At 40.8% G+C, this 26,375-nt stretch overlaps 1 protein-coding gene across 6 annotated transcripts in view; it reads right to left on the bottom strand.

The window, feature by feature from the left end:
* Positions 1-26,375, bottom strand: part of Tdg (Thymine DNA glycosylase) — a 538,298-nt gene that overhangs the window by 474,899 nt on the left and 37,024 nt on the right. For 3 of the 6 annotated variants that reach the window (XM_067141142.2, XM_067141145.2, XM_067141141.2), the window contains exon 2: positions 9,616-9,678. The exons of 2 other annotated variants lie outside the window; for them this stretch is intronic. In XM_067141142.2, coding sequence (XP_066997243.1) covers positions 9,616-9,678 — 63 coding nt within the window. The remainder of the gene's footprint in view (positions 1-9,615; positions 9,679-26,375) is intronic. One more of the 6 variants, XM_067141143.2, reaches the window with a different exon arrangement.

Here is a 26,375-nt window from a genome sequence, read left to right on the forward strand (position 1 = left end):
TTTAAGTGTGCAACACTGCTCATTCCAATCACTGCCTCAGAGTAGGGATCGAATAGCTGGAATACTATGATGACCCAGTGTGTTACATACCAGTAGTATCAGAAAATCTACGAACCAGAGGAATGGCATGCTAAAGAAGAGAGAGATCTAACTCGCCACTCCCCAGCTACTTCCCGCCAATATTCAGGCAGGCTGTTATACTCGATACGCAGCAGTAATCCCATCTATTGGAGATAAATGGCAGCGGAATACACAAAGCACATCACAACAAACAATGGTCAGTGTAATGTTATTGTTTTTTTTTTTTTTGCTTTACGTCGCACCGACACAGGTAGGTCTTATAGCGACGTAACATTATTGTTGATCAATTTTATGAGCTTCCTATATTGGAAGCCTTCACATTTAGTTTTCTTCCAAATTTGTGATATTAGAGCATCTAATGTAAAGTGAATCGTCCTTTCTTTCATGACTCCCTCTTGTGTTATTATTCAAGCGATCGTTCTTTCATGTTTTTTTTCTCATTCTTATAACATCTTCAAAATGTAATCACCATCACCACCAATATTATTATAGTTGGTACGGTAAAACTGAATAAGAAATAAATAATCGGAAATTGTATTCTCTATTTGTTATGTAGTACTTTTCAATATGGCCAGTAAGATAGGTAATTAAAAATTAAATTTTTGGCACCTTCCCCTAAACTACTATCTTGAACAGAGTGAATAAAATTATTTATAGCATAGACTGTAGTTCCTTATTCCCCGACTTAACATAAAATTCTATTCACCCATTTCCTCGTACCTCGGCGCTGATATGGACTTAGCAAAAAAAACCAAATTCATGAAAAGCCGATACGGTAAAATGTATAAAACATAAATGATAGGAAATTTAATAATATATAACTTTAGTTATGTAGTATTTATCGGTAGAGCCAATAATAACAAATATTTGAGAATTAAATCTTAGGCCTTCCCCTAAACTACCATTTCACTCAGCGCGAATAAAATTATTTATGGCCTAGATTGTAGCGATATTCCCTGACGTTATATACCGATTTTCATTAAATTCTCTTCAGCCGTTTTCTCGTGATGAGCGTGTGTACAGACAGAAATCACGGAAAATTAAAACGTGCATTTCCCCTTGAGCAATGTACAGACTCTTTGTTTTATTTATATTGAGATAAATTAAAATTAGTCAGAATTGTCTCCAAACGGCTCCTAAAACCTCTAGAAAAGTCACTAGTCGTTATCATTGAAATTCTGGCACTAAATTACTAAGAAAGACTCAATATCTAGTGACTAGTCTCTAAAATCGACCAAAGAGAATGGAATCGACTAGACTGATGTGAACGAACATGAGCATAGCATGCGAGAACGAGAGATTGACAATCGATATACACGTAGCGATATACAGGTTTCAATAAACATCGCACATTCGTGCACATTTCTCGCATTAATAAACGTCGATATTTCATTTGAAAGCAGCCAATGAGCGAAGGACTTCCAGACACTGGCATGTAAAAGCTGAAATGGCAGTTTTTGAAAACAAATGTTTGAAGTTTACCAAAAAATAAGCTAAAATCGGGAGAAATAATAGAATGATCGGAAGGTGGGAAGAACTGTCGAAAATCTGGGGTCTCCCGCCTAAATCGGGTAAGTTGACAGGTATGCAATAGTGATGAGGACTCCAGTGAGACCATGACGGATGGATCAAGTGATTGCAGGTTATAAATTTAATTTTCTTTGTCCGTATTGAAGATCTACTTGTGATACAAATTCTTATAATTTTGCTAATTACCATCTATTCAATACAATAAAAACGTAGTACAAACTTACATATTTATTAAGATGTTTATATGGTACATGTTTCGCACCTTTTTCGTGAGCATCATCAGCCAATAATACTAGGAGTGCAAACAGAACAACAAGTAGTTCTCAAGAGGCTAGGAGTAACACTAAACAATTACGCAGCAGAAAGAAAAATATACCAACAAGCCATTTTGGAACATACGAGAACATTTTAAATCCTATATCACATTAGAAAGTGTTTCATCAACAAGTTTGTTCACGAACAATATTCTCCTATTGACAATATAAAATTAATGCCAATACATTTGTATAAATGTTACTCCAGCAACGAGAACAAGTCAAATGTCCATAACATGGACAATTATCAACTGCAGAATATTGTCAATATAGTTAACGAAGTTTTAACGACAATCATACAAGTTAAGCAACATTGAATCAATACAATTAGCCAGATCTCAAAAGTTTTTTATTTTTTTAATAATTTTAAAGGATGTTCACCAGATGAGTTTCGTCAATAAAATGTTAGACTTAGATAGATTTTAGACAAATATGTTTTAACTTAAAGACATAATTTTATTGTTATATGACTTGTAAAATATTATAAGATTAGTCAATCAGTTTTATAGGCATAATCTTAATCCAAAAGAATTGTTTTATGACCTTATATAACCTTAAGTAAATAATAACTGGCTGATGATGCTCACGAAAAAAGGAGCAAAACATGTACCATATAAACATCTTAATAAATATGTAAGTTTGTACTACGTTTTTATTGTATTGAATAGGTGGTAATTAACAAAATTATAAGAATTTGTATCACAAGTGGATCAAGTGATGCGGATGACTATCAATGTGGACAATAATGACTGGGCTCCATCTGTAAGGGCAAAGAATTCCATTTATAAGCTGCCAGGAGCTTCAAAACCTTCACAATGATACTTCTACAAGCATGCCACAAGAATGTTACCGACTGTTCCTAACCGATTTTTTTTTTTTTTTTGGCTTTACGTTGCACCAACACAGATATGTCTTATGGCGACGATGGGATAGGAAAGGCCTAGGAAATGGAAGGAAGCGGCCGTAGCCTTAATTAAGGTACAGCCCCGGCATTTGCCTGGTGTGAAAGTGGGAAACCACGGAAAACCATCTTCAGGGCTGCCGACAGTGGGGCTCGAACCCACTATCTCCCGATTACTGTATACTAACAGATTAAGTTCTTGATTTTATGGTACTACAAAGTAATCTGAATGCTATTTATACACTAGTATTTATGCAGATTAACCAGTCTAGTCGTCTGAAGGAGTGGTCTGATACGACAAAGGAAGAACTAAAAGTTTTCAACCATTGTTAGATATCATGCGTAAGAACTTGACAAGCGTCAAAACTCCACCCGGAAAAAAAAAAAAAAAAGGGCAAATTATGGAAATATAACGCAAGAATCAAGGCCAACATGTTTCAGTGTCACTAAACACACTGACTATATTACTAGACATTCAAGTGTTTTTAAAATTTCTGTAGTAAATGATAAGCATTCAATTTCTTAGACATTTATGTTTTATACAATACATGATCAACATAATATGAAACTTGTAATTTTATGCAAGAAGGAAATGCCATTTAATCATCAGATTTAAAAGTCAACCATACATGGCATATTTAAATATTATCAATATCTGATGTTATATAAGACAAATTGTTATAATATTTTACCACATAACAATGCAAGATCCAAAGCAATAAGTGTTTTAGACTTTAAAGTACAATGATTAGACTTTAAAATATATTAGTGTGTTTATGTAAAATATTTTATAGAGATCAACCCGCATTTATATTTTGCCTAAAATAATATCACTCCAGCAATAAGGTATAAAGATGTAACATGATATTTTATTATAATTATCACGCAAGTTTTATTTATCAAATTTTACTGATAATCTATTCACGATTGTACATAAGTATAAAAGGGATTCGATTCAACAGAATAAGCAACAATACCTAAGATAAATGCTTAATCAACCCAAGGATGCATTCTGTCAGCCCAAGGGCATGTATATAATAGACAAAGTTTTGTAATTTTAATTTTTTAATTTTTAACACAACGCTTAGAAATTTGTAAGTTTTTAAGATAAGTTTTCAATGAAAATTAAGAAACAATATATCATGAAGGTCTTTCAGAGGTACAAGATAGAAATGCAAATGTGATTCTGATATGGCTGAAGATGACCTATGAAGGGTCGAAACCGGTCCTAGATTGTAATACTTTGCAAGAAAATAAATGTATTGATTACGTGGAATTTTTCTTTCCTTTTATGAAGATTGGTAAATGTCAATACGGAAAATGAAATTCATAAATCAAGAACCTAGTAGGTACCGTAAAACGGGGTAACTTCGGCCACTTTCTCGTATATTTTTAAAATTAAAATGTGAAATATTCCCTCTAATTTTCTGAAAAATATAAGTTCTGCCATGTTTGTTCTTCATTTCTAAATATGAAAATAATTCTAATTGTTATTCAGTAATGAATTATGATTATCGAAAGAGTGGCTGGAGGGTGTTTTGGGGTAACTTCGGCCGCCATAAAAATATCTCTTAAAACGAAGTTTTCTTCGATGTAGTGTTACTTCGGCCACTGTGAATGTTTTTTAAAAGCCTGCAAAAAGCCCAGTATCAACAATCACAAACAAATTAAAACGATTTGTGGTGAAACAGAAGTATAGTGATCAAATTCACATTTTTCACAAAGAAACTATTTTATTTAGCCTAAGTATGCAAGCATTGTATGATATTACAAATTACGTGTTGCATGGCGTAATTATTCGTAATAGTACAAAAGATCATAAATAAAAAGTACGAAAATCATAAAGCCCAATAGTATGGAGGGAAAAGGTGATCGGAAAAGAAGCAATCTTGTAGACTGTTCTCATAATACACCGTCTTCTAAATTAGAAAATATCTGGGCCGTTAATCAAGTTCTTAATTGCGCCTCGTCCATGTCAACTGATTTCCGTCTATTTATCATTGAAAATAGGAACCGTCTTTCTCCTCCCTGTCGGGATAAACTTCCCCGTTTATTGTTATTGTGGCGTTATTAATCTCTTCTAAAGCTTTCTTGAAGTAAACAGGCTCGTAATTACAAAACCCGCAGCCGCGTAATGTTTTCCTGTACGTTCTTGGCATGGCCGAAGTTACCCCGGAAGTGGACAACTTTCAGAGAACTATTCCCTGAAGAACCTATTTGAATAAAATGCATCAAATTAGGTTGATCAGTTACCAGACGTACTTACATTTTGACCCCATAAACCACTGGAATGGAGAATCGAATGCTGGGGCTAGAGAACAGTTTGTTTTCTGCTGTTACCAGATGAGACAATAGTCAGGGCTGCGAAATAAATGGATTGACTCAAAAATGAGACCGCCAATGTTCTTTGGACTACCGAGTGTTGATAGAGCATTCTATTGTATGTGCATTTCAGTTGTTGCAAGTGGTTTATCTTTTTCAGTTTAGAAGACAGGAGAAAATAAGTGTTGTATTCGTCAGTGGCCGAAGTTACCCTGTATGGCCGAAGTTACTCTGTATGGCCGAAGTTACCCCACTTTATGGTAATGAATGAATCAATGATTCTGGCAATTTATGCCTGGTAAGGCCACAGGTATAGTGTTAAAGAATTTTAGCCGTGCGACGACATGGACTATACGTAGAAAACAAAATTATACGCTGTTAAACGTACATTCGATTATCAAAATCCACTGAGCATGGCTACTCAAGTTGTGATGGAACTTATGGACTGGACAGTGGTCACTTTCTCTGCACCAACAATTACTACTTATCAAATGAGATACCTGAGGTGGTACTGGGCCACAAAGCACATTTTATTGGCACGGGTAGGAAAAAATCTAAAAGGTTTACCAAAGGATGTTGTAAATGTGAAGCTCAAAGAAGGGAGAAAATATCGCAATGGAGAATGCAGTAACTGTGATGAAGCAGAAAGATTAGCAGGACATGCTGGTTACGTAAGCCATTCTAATGATGTAATTGCTACAGCAAGAAGAACAGGAAACACAAAGATGTGGTGAAATCTTGTGCAACTTTCCAGCAAGAGCATCATTGGGAGTAAAGTACCAGAATCTAAGTAGTAACTGAAAATGATTTCTTGTCATTGCCTTACTAGTTACACTATTTGCATATACAGAAAACTGGCTCCAGAAATTCAATAATGAAGGCATTTGTAAGAGACCCATCCACAATCTCAAACTTATAAAAACTTTTAGTGCTTCCTTTGTAGTATCAGACCACTTCTTCAAACGACCAGATTGGTTAATCTGCATAGATACTAGTGTATAAATTGCATTCAGATTAGTTTGTAGTACAATCAAATCAAGAACTTAACCTGTTAGGAACAGTCAGTAAAATTTGTATGGTATGGTTGTAGAAGTATCGATTTCAAGGTTTAGAAGCTCCTGGTTTGTAAATGGAATATAATTCGGTGCCCTTACACATGGACCCCAGTCATTATTGACCACATGACTGTCATCTGCATCACTCGATCCATCCATCATACTCTCACTAGAGTTCTCATCACTATTGTTATATTCACTGTCATATGTACTTAAATCTTCCTCTCCATCAGAATGGAAACTGACTTTAAAACATGAAATTAATAAAATCAATTACTAAAAGTGACTAATGATTCAGAAATGAAACAAATGACTTTAAAAAATTAAAATTGCAATAATAACAAAATATATTCTAAAATTTCTGTAATCTGGAACCATCTTATAAATCTCACTATTGTCCCGTATTGGCATCAACTCAACTAAGGTTAGGTTGAAGGAAGAATCCCACCTTCCAATGCTTATTTGTTTTTTACTGCTAGTGTATGTACTTATAAAACATATTCCAGCTTAAAATCTAGGTACATTATTTTTTTAAAATAATTTTTCTTTCCTTTTGTTACAAGTTCTGTTCAACATCTTAAAACTTTATAACAAAAACTTAACTTGACCTTCAATTATTCTTAAGGATTTCCCCCCCCCCCCCCCCTGGTCATTGTATATTAAATTTTACATTTTAAAAATTTAAAGTCTATCCTCAAGATATTTAAAGTACATATTTCTCCAGCATTTTCAAGAAAGAAGATCCCTTTCATACAGATTTTATCTCAAGCTTGAACATTGACTTATTGAATATTTTGGCTCAACCTGAAAGAACATTTTATTTCATTTTCATCATCATCATCATCATCATCATCATCATCATCATCATCATCATAAGTGTTTTTATTTCATTTGTTCCGATTTTTGTACCCCCTTTTTTTTAGCTGAAGATGTTCCGCATTAGGAATAATACATGTACTTTTTTAAATAATGTAACTAGATTTTAAGCTGGAATATGTTTTATAATTACAGAGACTAGCAGTGAAAAACAAGTAAGTACTGGAAGACAGGATTTTTCCTTTAACCTAACCTTAATTGATTTGGAACAATATTTAGGATATATCACGTTGAGTGCTGAGCCAATGATAGTACCCCATTTCACTGGTGCCAGGCATGAATTTTAATAATATACTGCTGGGGCCAGAGCAGTTGTATGTGATGTAAGCTGTTTATATAACTTGGAATATATTTACAGTATATGAGGTACCAAGTAAACTATTTCATCATACCAAGGTCATATGTGATGCCTAATTGTGTCAATCAATTTTTATGAGACATAAAATGCAGTGATATCATAATGGTGTCACAATCATTTTGTTGTTTTGTTAAAGGTAAGGAATGAACAACACAAATTTTGAATAAGACAGCTTTATTTGATAATTCAAACTAAACTAATATTTATGAAATCCTTTTAAAATGAAAAAAAAAAAAAAAAAATTTATTGAATTTGAGTTTTCGATGTTGAATTTCACTGGGGCATTGAATAAGAGTGAATACCCAAACATCAGAATTTTCAGCATTCAGTTCAAAGTTTTCCAACGTACATACAAGAATGTGCTTGCAGACAATCGATGTTCCTTAGAATTTGAGAATCTTCAATGACCTTAAACTTAAATATTGAAATCTATTCGTATATACAATTTTTGTCCAGTGACATTTGATTGGCCAACAGCAAAGTTCTTCTTGTTCACATGATATGGGCTTTTGGGTTTATACCATGTCAAGAAAACAAGGTGCCGAAAACACGGCCATATCATGTCTACAATTACGGACCGTGAAAGCATCAATGTTTTTCTTGTTCTTTTCACATATTTTCTACTCAAAGAATTGCATAACATCCCAATGATGACTCCATTTAGATATTATTTGGCATGCAAAAGAAAGTATATAAAAAAGAGACTGAAATTTTGCTATTATTATTATTATTATTATTATTATTATTATCACAGTACTTGGTATATATTTATTAACCGTGTTCTACTGATCACAAGTGAAATGTAATAAAAAGTGCATATCTATTATTGAAGATAAATAGATGTTTTCCATCCTGTTTTGGGGTCTTTTTCTCATTCCAAATTTTAAGTTAATTTTAAGTTTTTTGCTCATTTTAAGTGTCATTTCTTGGCATTATTTAAGGTCATCTAAGTTTGGGCCCTGATAATAATAATAATAATAATAATAATAATAATAATAATAATAATAATTAGTGTTGTTGTTGTTGTTGTTGTTAAACCAAGCCACATGGCACATCAACCCCGAAGGGCCACAACCTACAAAGCGACCGCTGCTCAGCCCGAAGACCTGCACATTATGAGGTGTCATGTGGTCAGCACAACGAGTCATCTTGGCTGTTATTCTTGGCTATCTAGACCGGGACCGCTACCTCATTGTCAGATAGCCATCAATTGTAATCACGTAGGTTGAGTGGACCTTGAATCAGACCTCAGATACAAGTAAAAATCCCTGGCCTGGCTGGGAATCAAACCCGGGGCCTCCAGGTATTATTGTTGTTATTATTATTATTAGTGGTGGTTCATGGTGTGGGCTCCTGTAATGGTGTTCTAGTTCATAAAACATGGACAATGGCTGGGTGGCCACATAAGTGGTCCATAAAATCAGGATACTAGTCGCTACAGAATAGAAGGGAAAGGCATTTTGGACACATTCTGAGTCATAGCCCAATCCAACAGTGGTTCCCAAGCAGTTAGAACAAAATAATTCTCACTTAGACTAAATGTAAGGCTTAGCACTCTGTTCACAGAAATTTACAAATTTACCATCGGTATTCACAATGGTTTTAACAAACACAGGACCAATGGGAACACTTTCACAAGTCTTCAAAAAAACAGAAACAGAGAAAACTATAACCAACATCAAAAGTCAAGTGTTTTGTGCTTGAAACTACTTCCAACATTCATGAATGAAAAGTTAGCTGCAGTACCCAGTTGGAAGGAGAGCTGCATCTTACATTTAGTTACTTCTTGGCTTGCAAGAAATGTATATCAAAAAAGAAACTGAAATGTAGTTTCAAATGTCCTTGTAGCTATCATCATCGTGCGATATTTATAAATTGTTTTCAATCAATTAAAAGTTAAAATGTAATTTAGACAACATGCACATAATTATGAATAAATATCATAGCTGCCCAGACATATCAATTGCACAACAAGAAGAATGGGGAGCTATGAATATATAGAGAACAGTTAAACAAGGGCAATAGTAAAATCCTCATATTTTTAAAACTTGATTTCTGACTTAATATCAAGTGATAATTGGATAAGAAGATTACAAGTCCACAGGGCATATGTGTTTCAGCAAGTCAGCATTACGAGATTTATAAATAAACTTGTTATTCATCTGTATCCTTCCTCACCTTCGGATGTAATTATCAGTTTGGCCTATTTCTTCATCCATGTCAGGAGGGACTGCAATACTGCTGTAAGTAGAAATAATACAATTTTCTTGAAAAATATTGTGCATTTTAATGATCTGGTGTTCTGTGTATCATAAACATGTTAAGAAACCCAGGCACAAGCACTGAAAATGCAGGTGAAAGAAGGAAAGTGATTTAACTAAATTGGTCTCTGTGCATATCTTGTGGGAACAAATGTTTAAAAACATGCTCTAGTAAAGAATGCAGAGTGAAATTTGGTTTTGAAAGAGTGAAATTCTTATAGCTACAGCATACACTATGTAATTATGTCACCAATTGGTCAGGAGGTCAAAAATCAAACTTATCAGGCAGTCCCACTGGATTAAATTGTTAAGGTGTGCTGTGCTGTGGTATGATTAATCTTTGTTATTGCTCTGAAGACGATCCTGGTTGCAGATTTGAAATTCATCAGTGTATAATAATAATAATAATAATAATAATAACAATAATAATAATAACAACCTAATCCCCAAAATAATGTAATAGGAGAATCTACCTTGCACGCTGTTGCTTGCAGTTCCAATTTTCAGACAAATCAGCTAGCATGAAGTGCAATAAGTTTTATAAAAAGTTCAGGTGAAAATTAAGGTGGTCTCAATTAAATGCAGGTATAAAAATATTGTTACTTACAGCAATGTCTGCAGAAAACATAGCTAAGACCCTTAGGAATACATTGTTCCTGAGGAAATTATTAGCCTTTTACATAATACGCAAGAGGTATATAACTAAACGAGGCATGAGAACTAGTTACAAAGGATTGTGATGGCGTTTAGTAAATTCACAGAGGCTTGCAGATTGAACGCTGAAAGGCATAACGGTCTATAATGAAGATGGATGTATGTACATAATCTCTGTACCTATACTGACCTTGAAGAAGAAAAACTGGCTTATGGTTTTGCATAGATCCAAATCAGAACAGTGTGTTGTCTATGGCATACTATGTTCCTGACCTGAACATAACCTGAGACACTGAGTTTTATCCCTCAACACTTGCATCACGAATGTAGCACAAGAACCTGGCATGGCAATGCAGCATACTATTTGAGCAGCTATATGCTGTTGTACAAAATGCTTCTGGTACCAGAGTAGGCGAGATAAAACATAAAATCACTCTGAGAGAAACTGCATACTTCTACATAAGTCTGTACCTTTGCACAAATATTATTCTATGTCAATTTTCAGAATTTCTAAAATTTACATACTTTCACATAGGCAACAACACTTATTGGAAGTGTGGAGGATTTCTTTACACCCATCTCAATGTTGCCTTGAAGTTTAGCTCTGTTAACATTTGACAGACAATCCCTCAAACTACTTTTTCAGGACCTTTCCTTACCCTATCATGAAAAATGTACACGTCCAATCCTATCAATCTTCCTCAATTGCCTCTACTTTCTTCCTTTCAGAGCATCACTCTTATCTTCCTTTGCCTCAGTTCTCAAGAAATGAACCATGCTAATGAGACATGTTGTCAGTAACTAATCTGAGCAGTTTATATTGATCTTATGAGGACCATATCTAATCACCACTTAATGTCTTCACTACAGGCTTTATGAAATATGAAAGACATTAGTACAAGACTAAATCACAATATCAGAACAGCTGACCAAATCAGACATGGAAATTACAATACATGTCTATGATATAATGAACATCAGTCATGGAATCTACAAGATTCAACATCCTGCCCCCCTGCCCCCCCGGTATTTTTATACTATACTGACATGATTTTAACATCTGAACAAACAAAATATCTACCATAAAGGTCTCAAATAATACAGGACTCATTGGTTTGGTCAATACATCAACTAATTGCTTTTGTGTTTGAACATATTCTACTTCCCATGTATCATTTTCTTCCTCAATAGCTTTTTCCCAATGTTGTCTGTCTCTACAAAATTTAATATCGCCAAGTTGAGTGGCTCAGATGGTTGAGGCGCTGGCCTTCTGACCCCATCTCGACAGGTTTATTCCTGGCTCAGTCCGGTATTATCTGAAGGTGCTCAAATACGTCAGCCTCATGTCGGTAGATTTACTGGCACATAAACTCATGCGAGATAACATTCTGGTACTCTGAGTCTCAGAAAACCGTAAAAAGTAGTTAGTGGGGCGTAAAGCCAATAACATTATTATTATTATTATTATAAAAATCTCTCACACGCGCGCGCGAGTATGCCTGTGCGATGAGTTGTCTGTTATTTACAGAGCCAATACTGTAGCTAGTGACTGCCTTATTCATTACGGAGTGAGTAGTTTTGAAGAACCTGTAATGTGGAGGCATCAATGTACCATTATGGAGCAGACTACGAAGGCATTACAGAGTCATTACGAGTGTATTACAAGGTTATGACAAGTCATTCCCAGTGTGTAATCTGTGGAAGACGCTACATAGTGTTCATTTGTCAGTCATACTCCGGTTTATTCCTCTCAGAGATAATGCACAGTGTGTGAGGTGGTCTAGATGTGTAATATGGAGGTTGTGTGCTGTTGTGCACAGAAATGATTATGGCTAGATGAAAATGTAGACCATGATGATGATGATGATGCTTGTTGTTTAAAGGGGCCTAACATCGAAGGTCATCGGCCCCTAATGGAACGAGATGGACGAAATGGCATATGATAGTTAAAATTTAAAACGGAGCCACTGATTAGAGTTTTAAAAAATGCGATGAAAAATGAGTATGAAATTAAAACAATCAGTGGATCTAATTCGCAATGCCTTATTTGGGAATAAAATAAGAAAAATTACAGGAGATAATGGAATAAGGCATTGCCTGCTAGTACAGATATATATACATACTTTACATTAGACGTGAAAAGAACACATTAAAATACGCAACACAAACTAAAATGAAGTCAATAGGATGAGAGCGTAATTGACACAAAGATACAAGCACAAAGGACATCATTACATACGATAAAACAGACCACTATCCCTCATAAAGCGGATGACGAGGTCTGCTGACTGCACGTCATCACGCAGGATAAGGGAGATGGTATCCGGGAGGTTAAGACTACGGCGAAGATCAACCAGGTCCGTACACTCCGTAAGCATGTGTACCACGGTAAGATGGTCACCGCAGGTACACACCGGAGGAGGTTCTCCTTTCAAAAGATGCGAGTGAGTCACGATACCATGGCCGACCCGAAGACGACATAATATTACATGTAATAAATATCTATTAGCTAACAAATTTATGTAAATCATCCAAGACGATTTTGTATTGATTAGGTGGTCTAATAAATAACTTAATGTTATTATTTCAATCAACAGACGACATAATACCACGGCTTCCCGCCGCGAAGCCCGAAGGGAAGTCTTCCATACCTTCGTCGTTCCTTTTATCGCTCTCAACTTATTGGGAGGTGGAATGGCCTGCCACTCCATCTCCCAATGGGACATAACATGATGTCGCAGCTGGGAGCGAATATCACTTGCTGGAACCTTGAAAGGCAACGGGGGCAGTGTAACTGCCTCCTTGGCAGCCTGATCTGCTAACTCGTTTCCCTCTATGCCCATGTGGCTTGGGAGCCACAGAAACGTGATTCTGGTGCCGGCATCCCAACACCCGACCAGCAGGTCCTGGATCCGCTGCACCAGAGGGTGTTGAGGGAAACAGGTATCAATAGACTGAAGCGAACTCAAGGAGTCAGTACACACAAGAAAGCGTCGGCGCTCATTGTATAGTGCGTACCGCAGAGCTCTGCAGATAGCATAGAGCTCTGCCGTGTACACACTACAGGTTTCCGGGAGAGCAAAAAGAAACCGATCATTGTCGACAATGAACGCACAGCCCACCTTCGTATCTGTCCTTGAACCATCCGTGTAGACGACGACTGAACCTGGATAGCGGCCAACAACGGACAGGAAGAGCCTCCGATAAATCGAAGGGTCCGTGTTTTCCTTCGGGCCAGTGTGTAGGTCCAGGATTATTTCAGGACGTCGAACTACCCACGGAGGTGCCCCACTCGGTTGTCTGACAAGGCATGGAACCGAAGGTACGTTAAACAACCTGTAACTGCTCTCCAAGCGTATTCCAACCGGCCGCGTAGCTCGAGGACGGGCAGCGTACAGAAAATGGTTGCCATTGTTGAATACGCAAGGATAGCTGGGATGAAGTGGCATTTGTCGCAAATGAGCAGCATACGAAAGAAGCATTTGCTGGCGCCTCAGGTGTAAAGGCGGCACACCAGACTCAGCGAGCAGGCTAGCGATGGGGCTTGTACGAAAAGCTCCCGTCGCCAACCTAACCCCGGCGTGGTGGATGCTGTTCAGCTTCGCAAGAACGCTTGGTCTTGCGGAGCCATATGCTGCACTGCCGTAGTCTAACCTAGATAAAACGTGTGCCCTGTAGAATCGTAGGAGCACCGCACGGTCAGCTCCCCAATTAGTGCTGCTAAGAAATTTCAAGAGATTTAGCCTCTTGGTGCATTGCACTCTTAGCTCCCGCACGTGTGGCTCCCACGATAATTTACTGTCGAAAAGGAGCCCAAGAAATCGGTAAGTGTCAACCACGGGAAGAGCGACATTTCCTAGATAAAGTTCAGGATCTGGATGTAGAGTACGTTGACGGCAAAAGTGGACAACGGAGGTCTTTGCAGTAGAAAACCGAAAACCATGTTCAAAGGTCCACTGCTCCACCTTCCGGATAGCTTGCTGTAATTGTCGCTCTGCGACTGCCATACTGTGCGAGCTATAGTGAAGAGCAAAATCGTCCACATATAGCGACGGTATTACTGCGGGACCAGCAGCAGCAACAATACCGTTTATGGCAATCGCGAACAGAGTGACACTAAGAACCGATCCCTGTGGGACTCCATTTTCCTGAACGTGGTATTGCGAATATGTCCTCCCTACTCGGACACGGAATAGACGGAGGGACAAAAAATTCGCAATGAAAACCGGCAAGTTACCTCGGAATTTCCATTGATGCAGGACTGAAAGGATATCATATCGCCATGTGGTGTCGTAGGCCTTTTCTAAGTCAAAGAAAACAGCTACCAAATGCTGTTTGCGGAGAAACGCATCCTGGATAGAACTCTCCAGGCGTACCAAGTGGTCAGTGGTGGATCGAGCGGCTCGGAAACCACACTGGTACTCGGACAAGAGTCCTTGTTTCTCCAGACACCACACAAGGCGGCGATTTACCATCCTCTCAAACAGCTTACACAGGCAGCTGGTAAGACAAATAGGTCTATAACTCCCTGCATATTTAGGATCTTTGTCAGGCTTGAGGACAGGAATGACGATGCCCTCTCGCCACTGAGACGGATAGTCACCCTCCATCCAGATTCGGTTGAACACACGAAGGAGATAGAGAAGACTGTCCTCACTAAGGTGTTTCAACATCTGGTTATGGATATTGTCTGGTCCAGGAGACGTGTCCTTGCAAAGCGCTAATGCGCTACGGAGTTCCCACTCCGTAAAGGGCACGTTATAGTCCTCTGAAGCCTGAGTGGCAAAACTGAGATGACGACGTTCTGCCTCCCGCTTCAGAGGTAGGAAGTCACGATGGTAATTCCCGGAGCCAGACACGTCCGCGAAATGGCGAGCAAGATGGTTAGCAATCGAGAGTGGTTCAGTGACGATATTGCCTGCAATGGAAATTCCCGGTACCGAAGATGATCCATGAATACCCGAAATACGCCGAAGTTTAGTCCACACTTGAGATGATGGAGTGTGTGACGTCATAGACGACACATATCTCTCCCATGAAGCCTTCTTACTTTGGCGAATAAGAACCCGCGCCTTAGCGCGGAATTTCTTAAATGTTACCAAGTTGGCCGCAGTAGGCTGTCTACGGTAACGTTTATGAGCACGACGGCGTTCTTTGATAGCTGCTGCTATTTCCTCGTTCCACCAAGGAACGAGTTTTCGGCGAGGAGTCCCCGAGAAGAACGGAATGGACTCCTCAGCAGCAGCAAGAATAACTTTGGTGACATAAGTTATTTCCTCGCCGACGGTCCGCCTGATATCATCGTTAAAGACAGCTAGTGATGTGTACTTTGGCCAATCAGCGTGTTTAAGAATCCATCGAGGGGGAGCCTCGACGGATTTTTGGTTCATCAAAGTAAGAATGATGGGAAAATGGTCACTGTCACAAAGATCGTCGTGTGTGTTCCACCGAAACAGCGGAACCAACGTTCGGCTGCATAGACTTACGTCTATGCGAGAATATGTGCCGTAACGTACACTGAAGTGTGTTGGTTCCCCTGTGTTCAAAATACATAAATCCAGGTCTGTTACCAATGTTTCCAGCTCTCTTCCCCGGGGGCAAGGCGTCTCAGAGCCCCATATGGGGTGATGGGCGTTAAAATCGCCCAACAAGAGGAAGGGAGGTGGAAGCTGATCTAGAAGATCAGTGACATCATTAATGTTAAGAGGTAGCCCTGGCGGAAAATAGACATTACACACTGTTGTTATGACAGGCAGCGGAACGCGAACAGCTACAGCCTCCAGCGGGGTTCTTAGTGGAACCTCCTCGCTGTAGGTATCAGAACGGACAAAAATGCCAACGCCACCGGACGCCCGGTGAGCATAATGTCGTTCTGTCGAGTATAGTCGAAAATTTCGCAATACCGTATGATGATCTGGTCGGAAGTTTGTTTCCTGAATACAGACTATACTCGCCGAATACTCGCTAATGAGCTGGCGCAACTCAGCAAGATGCCTATCATAACCGTTACAATTCCATTGTAACAGTGCCATATTGTAAGTGTGGACTTCTGAGGATTAGGATAGGAGCAACGGAATGCTACCTAACCTAACCTACACTAACATCCCCATCCGAAGATGGAGATTCGTGCTCCATGTGCAGCTCCTCGTCATCAGACGAGGTGATGCAGGCCTTCAACTTCTTTGACGTAGTCCGGGTGCGGGGTTTCTGCCCACGAGGGGAGCGCGCAGGTTTCCCCGAAGGAAGAGCTGCTGACGCAGAATCAGGCCCTCCAGGTGGAGGGCGTGACACCCCATTTGTGGGAGATTTGGAAGAGCGCCTATTAAGGGCGTTCTTCTTCCCCGCCGTCGATTCTTGTTTAGACGGGCTGGGAGGGGAGTTCCCAGCCCTGGTCGACGATGCCGCCTCCGCCGGCTTAGGCGCGGCTTTCGCCGACCGTGTAGGGGAAGGAGACGTTGTCTTCTTCCCCTTCTGTGCCGGCGTAGGTTTCTTAGCCGGCACAGGCAGATTGGTGGTCGAAGGCCGGGATGGACCAGCCTTCGAGCTTGTTCTCTTTGCGGCGTTGCTGGCAGGAGCAACCGCCGCCTTGGGCGCAGCGATCTTCTGGACAGGTGTTGCAGGTGAAAATGAGGAACCTGGCAGGGACTGAGCTATCAAGCTGAAGTCAAGTGTCTTGGCCGGTGCATTCAGGGAATTAAACTTACGGCGCGCTTCCTGGTAGGAAAGACCATCCAGGGTCTTGATCTCCTGGATCTTCTTCTCACTCAGATAGGTCGGACAGTTCCGATCCCGAGGAGAATGAAGACCAGAGCAGTTAGTGCACTTGTACGGAGGCGTGCATTCCTCCGCGCCGTGAGCTACTTTCCCACATGTACCACACACTGACTGATTCGAACAACGAGATACCATGTGTCCGAATCTCTGGCATTGATAGCACCGCATAGGAGGCGGGATGTACGGCCTCACATCGCAACGATAGGTTGTCACCTTGACTTTCTCTGGCAACACTGACAATTTGAAGGAGACTATAAACGCACCCGTGGCAACGTCTTCACCGTTGACTTTGCGTGTGATACGCCGGACGTGGGTCACGCCGCGGTGCTTCATGTCTTCCATCAATTCATCGTCAGTGTTCAGGACGAGATCGCGGTGGAAAATCACTCCACGAACCAGATTCAAGGTTTTGTGCTCTTCCACTTTGACGGGGATGTCGCCAAAGTGATCGCACTTAAGCAACCGATCTGCTTGGAGCGCAGTGCTCGTCTTTAAAAGCAAACCACCATTGCGCATTTTCTTCAGGTCCTCCAGTTCACCGTAGACACCTTCAATGTGGCGACTAAAGAGAATCGATTTCACCAGCTTGAAGTCTTGCCCATCGGTCCTGGTAGCAACCAGGAACCTAGGGAAGCTGGAACCCAGACTAAGTCGCTGCGCTTGTTCCCAAGGGGTTGCCCCCCTTAGGGAATCAAAAGTTAAAGACTTGGGTAGCGAACTACCCGAGGTTGCTGGCGGAAGTTGTTTCGACGCCATCCCGAAAGTATCCTCCCCGAATGCCACCCACTCCGATCAGGGGTCTCTGTAGCCGAACCAAGCAGCCAAGGCAATACCCACCTGGTCATAGCAGGTATTGCCCGGGGTCCGATGTTGAACGATGCCTAATACGTGATGACTGAGGCAATGAGCACTAGGACTCCCTTCCTCCAGTCACCCGCAATAGCATGTACCCCATAGCGTATACAGAGCACTAAATATAGAAAAAATAAATAAAAATAATTAATAATAATATGTCCTTCTGGCATTCGGCTGTGCGGGGACCTGCGTTGTCAGGCGGATACCACTGCCCGGGTACATGACACTCCCACCCGCCGCGTCCTGGGTGGTTGCTGGCACGGGCTTTTGAGCGTAGTCGCACACATAGGAGCTCCATCGCCGGGCAGCACGCACATCAAAATTTTGAGTGGTCTACATCTGACCCTCGGAAAAATAATAAAAAATAAAGAGGGGACCACGGCCACATAACCCTTTTAGTCGCCTTCTACGACAGGCAGGGATTACCTATGGATGTATTCAGCCTCTCCCATCCACAGGAGGTCCAACACATTATACCAAACCACAATCCATGTCCGCGCCAAGGTCGCCCCTTTTTGTCGCCTCTTACGACAGGCAGGGGATACCGCGGGTGTATTCTACATGTGCGTCCCCCACCCGCAGGGGGTAGTGTGTTTGGTCCGCGAGAGGTATTTTATTTCCCTCAAGTCCGCCGGCAAGCCGGTTAGGACCCCCCTATCCGCCACCTGGGACGCGCCACGTGGGAGTATCACCTCTCCCCCTGCTACGCCTTCGTAGTAGGTTCGTGGAAAATGTAGACCAAGTGCTTATTACTTGTTTATTCATTGACTAATGCTACATGGTTGATGCTTTTTATTAACTCCACAGTAGCCATTTTACATTGTGAAGGCATATGGCTTAATTAACAGAGTGTACTAAGGTGACTGGCATTCCAAGGTGATCGTGCTATTTTTGTTCATGTCATACCTGTATGAAATCATCAATCTGAAGCGTGGCCTTCAGAACTATGTATATTTGTAGATTGTAGGTGGAAGGGTACATATGGGTACTTAAGTTAGTCTCATCACATGATGATTATATTATTGTCGGTATTCGTTTTGCTTTATTTTGTTTCAGGAGTAAATTCTAGTAGTGAAACATATAGCAAATATTTTATTGGTGAAGTAAGGAGAAACTTGACATGCTACCCAAATTTATTTTCAGGGTTAAGCAGCAATACCCCATCCCCCAATGAAGCAAGTTTGGAGCTTCGTCAGTCTGATGACCAAGAAAAGAATTAAGAATTAAGCAAATGTCATGGGATAGCGGAGCACTGATACGCAAGTTTGTTACCTGCGCACCACACGACCCCTGTGGCAGTGGTAGTTGTATAGGAGACCTTGTGAGCAGTGGCTGTGCATGTGACAGATGTAACATGGAACATCGTCGTGAGCTGACACTGTTCGAACGGGGTTTGGTGGCCGGTGCCCGACGGATAGGAAGTGCGATTTCGGAAGTGATGCGGGAATTCAGCTTCACACGATCAACCGTTTCCAGTGTGTATCGTGAATGGTTGAATGCGGGTGTCACCGTCCACAACAGACGAACGACCGGCCGTCCAGCCACCCTCGATAACCGTGACCGGCGACATCCGAGACGGATTGTCAATAGTGACAGACGGGCAACCATGCAACAAATCACGGCTCAATTCAACACAGGCCGTGCTAGACACGTCTCCCAGTGGACAATCCGTAGGAACATGGGTTCTATGGGGTATGGGAGCCGGCGCCGCACACGGGTGCCACTGTTAACCCAACGTCATTGGGCACGATGACGCGCATTTGTCGCAGGTCACCAGGGATGGATACTGGAACAATGGCGTAACGTGATATGGTTGGACGAATCACGATTTCAACTGCACCATGCTGATGGGAGGCACCGTGTATGGCGCAGACCACATGAAGTGATGGATCCTGCCTGCCTCAAAGGTGTGGTCCAGGGCGCTGGTGTGTCTGTTATGGTCTGGGGTGCATTTTCCTGGTATGGAATGGGCCCCCTAGTTGTTCTGGAAGAGACTTTGAATGGTACGCGGTATGTTGAGCTGCTCGGAGACCATCTCCACCCATTTTTTGCCTTCCAGCGCCCAGACGGTTCTGCGGTATTTCAAGATGATAACGCGCCGCCACATCGCTCCCACATCGCCCGGGAATGGTTCCAGGAACATGCAGCGGATGTCCAACGACTGCCATGGCCACCCAGGAGCCCCGAAATTAACCCTATCGAGCATATCTGGGATGTCCTGGAACGTAGGCTCCGTGCCATGGATTCTGCACCCACGAACAGACCAGCATTGGCAGCCACTCTGCAAACGATTTGGTGTCAGCTGCGTCCAGAGGACTACCAGGGACTTGTCGACTCACTTCCACGGCGTCTCACTGCAGTTCGCAGGGCCAGAAGAGGCCGCACACGCTATTAGGCGACTATCCCACGACATTTGCTAAGTCAGTGTAGGTATGTTATACATAATTATATTCTAACTAGTGTTTTCGACAAACTGAAAAGATTTTAAGTTACATTAACCAAGTCGACACCAACATGTATGACTCCCTTCTTAACAAGAACTAAAATCAGAAGCCACAAATATCGCAAACAGGTCCATGCTATAGGAGTTAGCTTATTCTTTGTGTAATTATAGAGATCTTCATTTAAATTATTTGTTGCACAAGACAGCAAAATATGACATTCTCTCACATAGCCACACATCTATCGCGTTACCGGCAGTGGTGCCGACTTTGGGAGGGCAAGGCATTTTCTGCCCCTCCAAAAATGATCTCGGGGAGGGGGGGGGGGGGGCAGAGTGCCATTTTGCCACCACCTTCCCCTCCCAAAAAATTCTCCTCCTAGATTTTAAGTCCCCTTAAAACTTGGAGTTTGGTAGTTTTCGGAGGCTGCTAAGGCATTAAATTTGGAGAAGGTGGTAGATGGTTTTATATCAAGAAATGAGATTAGAAAGCGGGCGTTCCTTCAGAACTACATTTCCGAATGGAGACTGTTCATGTGATATAGATGTTGATTCCCAAAGGGAATCAGAAGAAGAATGGTCCTTCTTCAAAGAAACCCTTTTTAAAAGAAGCCATGGAAATTTGTGGAAAAACAAGTGCCACACCAAAAGAGAAGGAAACACCTTGGTGGAATGACCAAGTGAAGACAGCAGTAAAAGATAAAAATATACTGAAAAGAAAATTAGACCTCGAAAAACAGAAAACAGATTATAGACGAAATGAATTACAAATTGAACATCTAGCACAGGAATACAGGAAAAAGAAACTGGCTGTAAAAAGACTGATCCAGGAAGAAAAGGAAAAGTGCTGGGATGACTTTACTACAAGGATAGAGGAAGACTGTCAAGGAAGTAGGAAACTACTATACAAAATATCAAACAGTAAAAGAAATGAATATATAAACATCCTTGCAATGGAAAGAGATGATGGTAGCTTAATACAAACAGAGAATGCATCAGGGATGAAATGAAGAAGTACTTCAACATGCTGTTAAATGGAGAGGGGGGCAACACCACCACCAATGACTGTAGTATAGGTGAGGCCAAAAACAACAAATACCCATTAGCATGGCTTGAGGAAAAAACAGCACTAAAGAGCATGCGAAATGGGAAGTCCCCAGGCTTTGATGATCTCAGCTCGGACATGATAAAGGCAGCTGGAATACCAGGCTTGAATTGGCCATATAGGGTGTTATCAGCGATTTGGGAAAGAAACAAAATCCCAGAAGATTGGAGTAAAGGAGTCATCATCCCACTGTTCAAAATGGGCAACCGATGGAAATGTGGAAATTACAGAGGCATTGCGCTGTTGTCACACACCCTGAAGCTGCTGGAAAAGATCATAGAAATGAGACTTAAGAAGATAGTGAAACCTTTGTTTGAGGAAGAACAACACAGGTTCAGGAAAAGTCGAAGTACTGTGGATCTTTGCAGTAAAAATGCTGACAGGAAAGTACTGGGAATACGGAAGAAATCTTGTGATTGCATTTGTGGACGCTGAGAAAGCATATGATAGTGTTCCTCGAAATAAGATATGGGAATGTCTGGAAGACCTAAAGGTTCCAAAGTACTTAGTTGACAAAGTCAAGATGCTATACCAGAAGTGCTACAGCTGTATCCAGATAGGCAAAGGACGATCAAAATTGTTTGAAACAAAGAGAGGTGTCCAACAAGGAAGTGCCTTATCACTCCTGCTCGTAATAGTAATGGACGCCCTGGTATTTGCTGATGATGTGCTTTTATGGGGAGAGACAGAAGCTGAAGTTCAGAAGAAACTTAAATGGAACAATACATTCAAAAATTTTTGGACTGAAGATGAGCAAAACAGACAGTGGAAATGACCATAAACAGGGAAGAAACAAGCTCAAATATATTTCTGGAAGGAGTAAAAATCGAATCAGCTTCCCACTTCAAGTACCTCAGAAGCACAATCTCGAAAGACAACACTGTTAGGCAGGAAATACTCAGCAGGACACAAAGCATCAAACTTCTACAGTCAAGTCAGAAATCTTCTCTGGGACTGCAAAATACCACAAAAAGCAAAAACAATCATGTACCACACTTACTTTGTACCAATCCTCATGTACATTTTAGAAACGTGTACCCTACTAAACAAAGACTTCAGTAGAATCCAAACAACTGAAATGAGATTCATTAGAACGATGAACCAAACTACCAGAAAGGACAACATCAGAAATGAAGTGAATAGGAAAGTTGCTGGTATCGAGGTTCTTATTACCAGTCTCGTAAAGAAACACAGACTTCAGTGGTATGGGCACATAATGAGAATGAACAGGGAAAGACCTGCCAGAAAATATTCTGACCTTAATCTCATAGGAAGAAGACCACAGGGAAGACCAAGAAAACGCTGGATAGAGACTGCAAGATCAGATGTGGAGGAGAGAGGACACGAATGGGAGGATGTACTGGAACAGAAGATGTATGAAGACAGGACATGGCGAGCGCTTGTACATCACACCCGGGAAACTGGAGTTGGGAAATGATGATGATAATATTTATTCAGAAAATGTAATGAAGCAAGTTCTTATTATTTTTTTTTTTTACTTGTGATTATTTTAGATAGCCTTGTATATATAACATTCCTTCAAAATAATTACTGTATTTATGAATCAAGTTCTATATTTTTATTTACTTGTGAATATTTTTGTAAACTCCATACCAAGACTCGTTCAAACAAGTAGTTGAGAAACAAGCTCTATTATTGTTCTGTTCTGTTTGTGAATACTGTTATTATATAGCAATTTTTGCATTAATAGTTGTTCCTCATTTCACATGTCTGTGTTCATGCTAATCATGCCCCCCCCCCCCATAATTACGCGAAGCCTGAGCACCTGGTTACTGGAGAAGAATATTTCTTCTTAGAATTTGCTTTACGTCGCACCGACACACACAGGCCTTGTGGCGTCAAAGGGGACGGAAGGTCCACCAATTTAATATCATTTGATTAAATACCAAATATCTTTTATAAAGGGACTAGTTTCGACCCTGTAAACTGGGTCATCTTCAGTCGTAATTACCAGTACATAACAGCACACAAAATCTCATACAACACATTCACCAAGAATGTGTTCTATGAGATTTTTATATGTTTTTATGTTATCATTTTCCCTCCGTATACAGTAGCAGTGTAATGCACTACTCTTCTTACAATTCATCAAAGATTTTCCATAAATACTGTACTGTAATGAGCGTGTAAATACAAGTCATCAAGAAATTTGTTGTGTTAGATGAATGTGCACAAAACAATGGTGATAGTACCTGTATACCATTGTGACAGTGTCTGTTATATTGTTGCTGTACCTTGCCAGGACTAGGGAGGGACATGCTACCTTGGACTCTGCCTACAGCAGTCGCTGCTATTTTAAGCCCTGCCCTTCGCTGCGTACCACCACTTAGAACAAGTCAGGAGTACATCTTTGTAACACCTCCCTGGGAACATCTCTTGACTATTAGAAACCCCTGAAGACCCAGAAATCTATAGAGTATTCCAGATGTGTCCTACTTTGGGACTGTTCTTGAAATGCCAAGCAAGTTCCAGATTGCTGCTTGCAGAGCAGTATTCAACAGTTCGAGCTTAACAAGAAGACATAATTCAGGTAAGATAAGTCTCTTTTCATTCAGAAATATAATTCTGCTTTCAACGGAACTCTTATAGACATTGTCATTGCTGACAAAGTACTTTAACTCAATTCAAAAGCTCACTTAACTAATATTCTGACGAACAATTATTAGCAGATTGAAAACTTTAAAAATTAACATTCTATAATACTTAAATATACAGACTTTTGGAAGATAGTGTGCTCTCGTAATATCGTGTGCTCTCACTTGTTGGAACTTTAGAACTTCAATTCAGGGCTTTATTTATAGTGAAGGCATACAATAAACTCTTAATTAGCAATATTCATATAAAGTGTATAATAAGTTATGTAAAATAGGACAATACTTAGAACTTTCTACCAGAAGATCAAATTTAATTTCAAGTGTTTTATATATGAATATAAATAGTTTGAGAATTTCACGAGAAGGAATTATAAAATTTACTTTGTTTAATTTACGTTGAAAACATACTCTGAAATCACAAATGATAATAGAAAGGACTTTAGTATTTTGTTAAAGTGGAAGATTAACTTACTTTCAACATGCTTTATTGTTTTACATCAAGAAAAACATGACGGACATAACTCGTTGAAAAGAACATTATTTCGATTTTATACGATCAACATAATTTTCAATATTTAGTTATAGGAATTGAAATATCTTTGATCATTACAATTCAGCAATATAATAGGATAAATTTTCATAGATTAAATGGAAGACAGTTATGATATCTATTATTTCGCCTTGCGATACTCTCTCTCTGTACCCTTTCCTAAGGACTAGGCACCCCTTAGAAAGACCTTATGCTCTTTGAATTTCAATTTTTCCTGCTACAATATATACTGTGCTAGATGGCCATGCGGTTAGAGTCGCGCAGCTGTGAGCTTGCATCCGGGAGATAGTGGGTTCGAATCCCACTGTCGGCAGCCCTGAAGATGGTTTTCCGTGGTTTCCCATTTTCACACCAGGCAAATGCTGGGGCTGTACCTTAATTAAGGCCACGGCCGCTTCCTTCCCACTCCTAGGCCTTACCTATCCCACCATCGCCATAAGACCTGTCTGTGTCGGTGCGTTGTAAAGCACATAGCGCAAAACAAAGAGTTAAAATAACATTAAAATACGCAACACGAACTAAAATAGAGTCAATGGGATAAAAGCACAGTCGACAAAAAATAAACTAAGACAAGAACAATATTACACAGGAGAAAAAAGACCAGTATCCCTCAAAACGAATGACGAAGTTTGCGGACTGCTCGTCATCGCGCAGCATGACGGAGATGGTATGCGGGAGTTTTAGACTACGGCACAGACCGACCCAGTCCACGCACTCCGTAAGGATGTGCACCACGGTAAGATGATCGCCGCAAGTACACACCGGAGGGGGGTTCTCCTTTCAACAGATAAGAGTGCATCGGGATACCAGGGCTGATCCGAAGACGACATAATACCACTGCTTCCCTCTGAGAAGCCCGAAGGAAGTCCTCCATACCTTCGTTGTATCTTTTATCGCCCTCAACTTATTTGGAAGACGAGAGGCCTGCCACTCCATCTCCCAAAAACCAAACCAAACCCCATGGCACTTAACGCCCTCAAAAGGGCTTTGGCCTGCCCAGCGACCGCTGCTCAGCCCGAAGGCCTGCAGATTATGAGGAGCCATGTGGTCAGCACGACGCATCCTCTCGGTCGTTATTCTGGGCTTTTGAGACCGGGGCCGCCATCTCGCCGTCAGATAGCTCCTCAATTCTAATCACGTAGACTGAGTGGAGCTCGAACCAGCCCTCAAGTCGAGAGAAAAATTCTTGACCTGTTCGGGAATCGAATCTGGGGCCTCCGGGCAAGAGGCCGGCATGCTACCCCTACACAACGGGGCTGACCACTCCATCTCCCAATGGAACATAACCAGATGTCTCAGATGAGAGCGAATATCACTTGCTGGAATATTGTAAGGCAACGGGGACAGTGTCACTGCCTCCTTGGCAGCCATATCTGTTAACTCGTTCCCCTCTACACCCATGTGGCTTGGGAGCCAAAGAAACGTGATTCTTGCGCTGGCATCCAAACACTCGGCCAGCAGGTCCTGATTCCGCAGCACCAGAGGGTGCCGAGGGAAACAGGTATCAATAGACTGTAGCGAGCTCAAGGAGTCAGTACACAGAAGAAAGTGTAGGCGCTCATTGGACAGTGCATACCGCAGAGCTTCACAGACAGCATAGAGTTCTGCTGTGTAGGGGAAGATCTGGCAGTACCGGACGGCGAGCAGTATTGGACAGTGTCACTTTCTGGGAATCTCCGCAAGA

This window comes from Anabrus simplex, chromosome 2 (genome assembly GCF_040414725.1).
Source record: "Anabrus simplex isolate iqAnaSimp1 chromosome 2, ASM4041472v1, whole genome shotgun sequence".
NCBI classification, from domain to species: domain Eukaryota; kingdom Metazoa; phylum Arthropoda; class Insecta; order Orthoptera; family Tettigoniidae; genus Anabrus; species Anabrus simplex.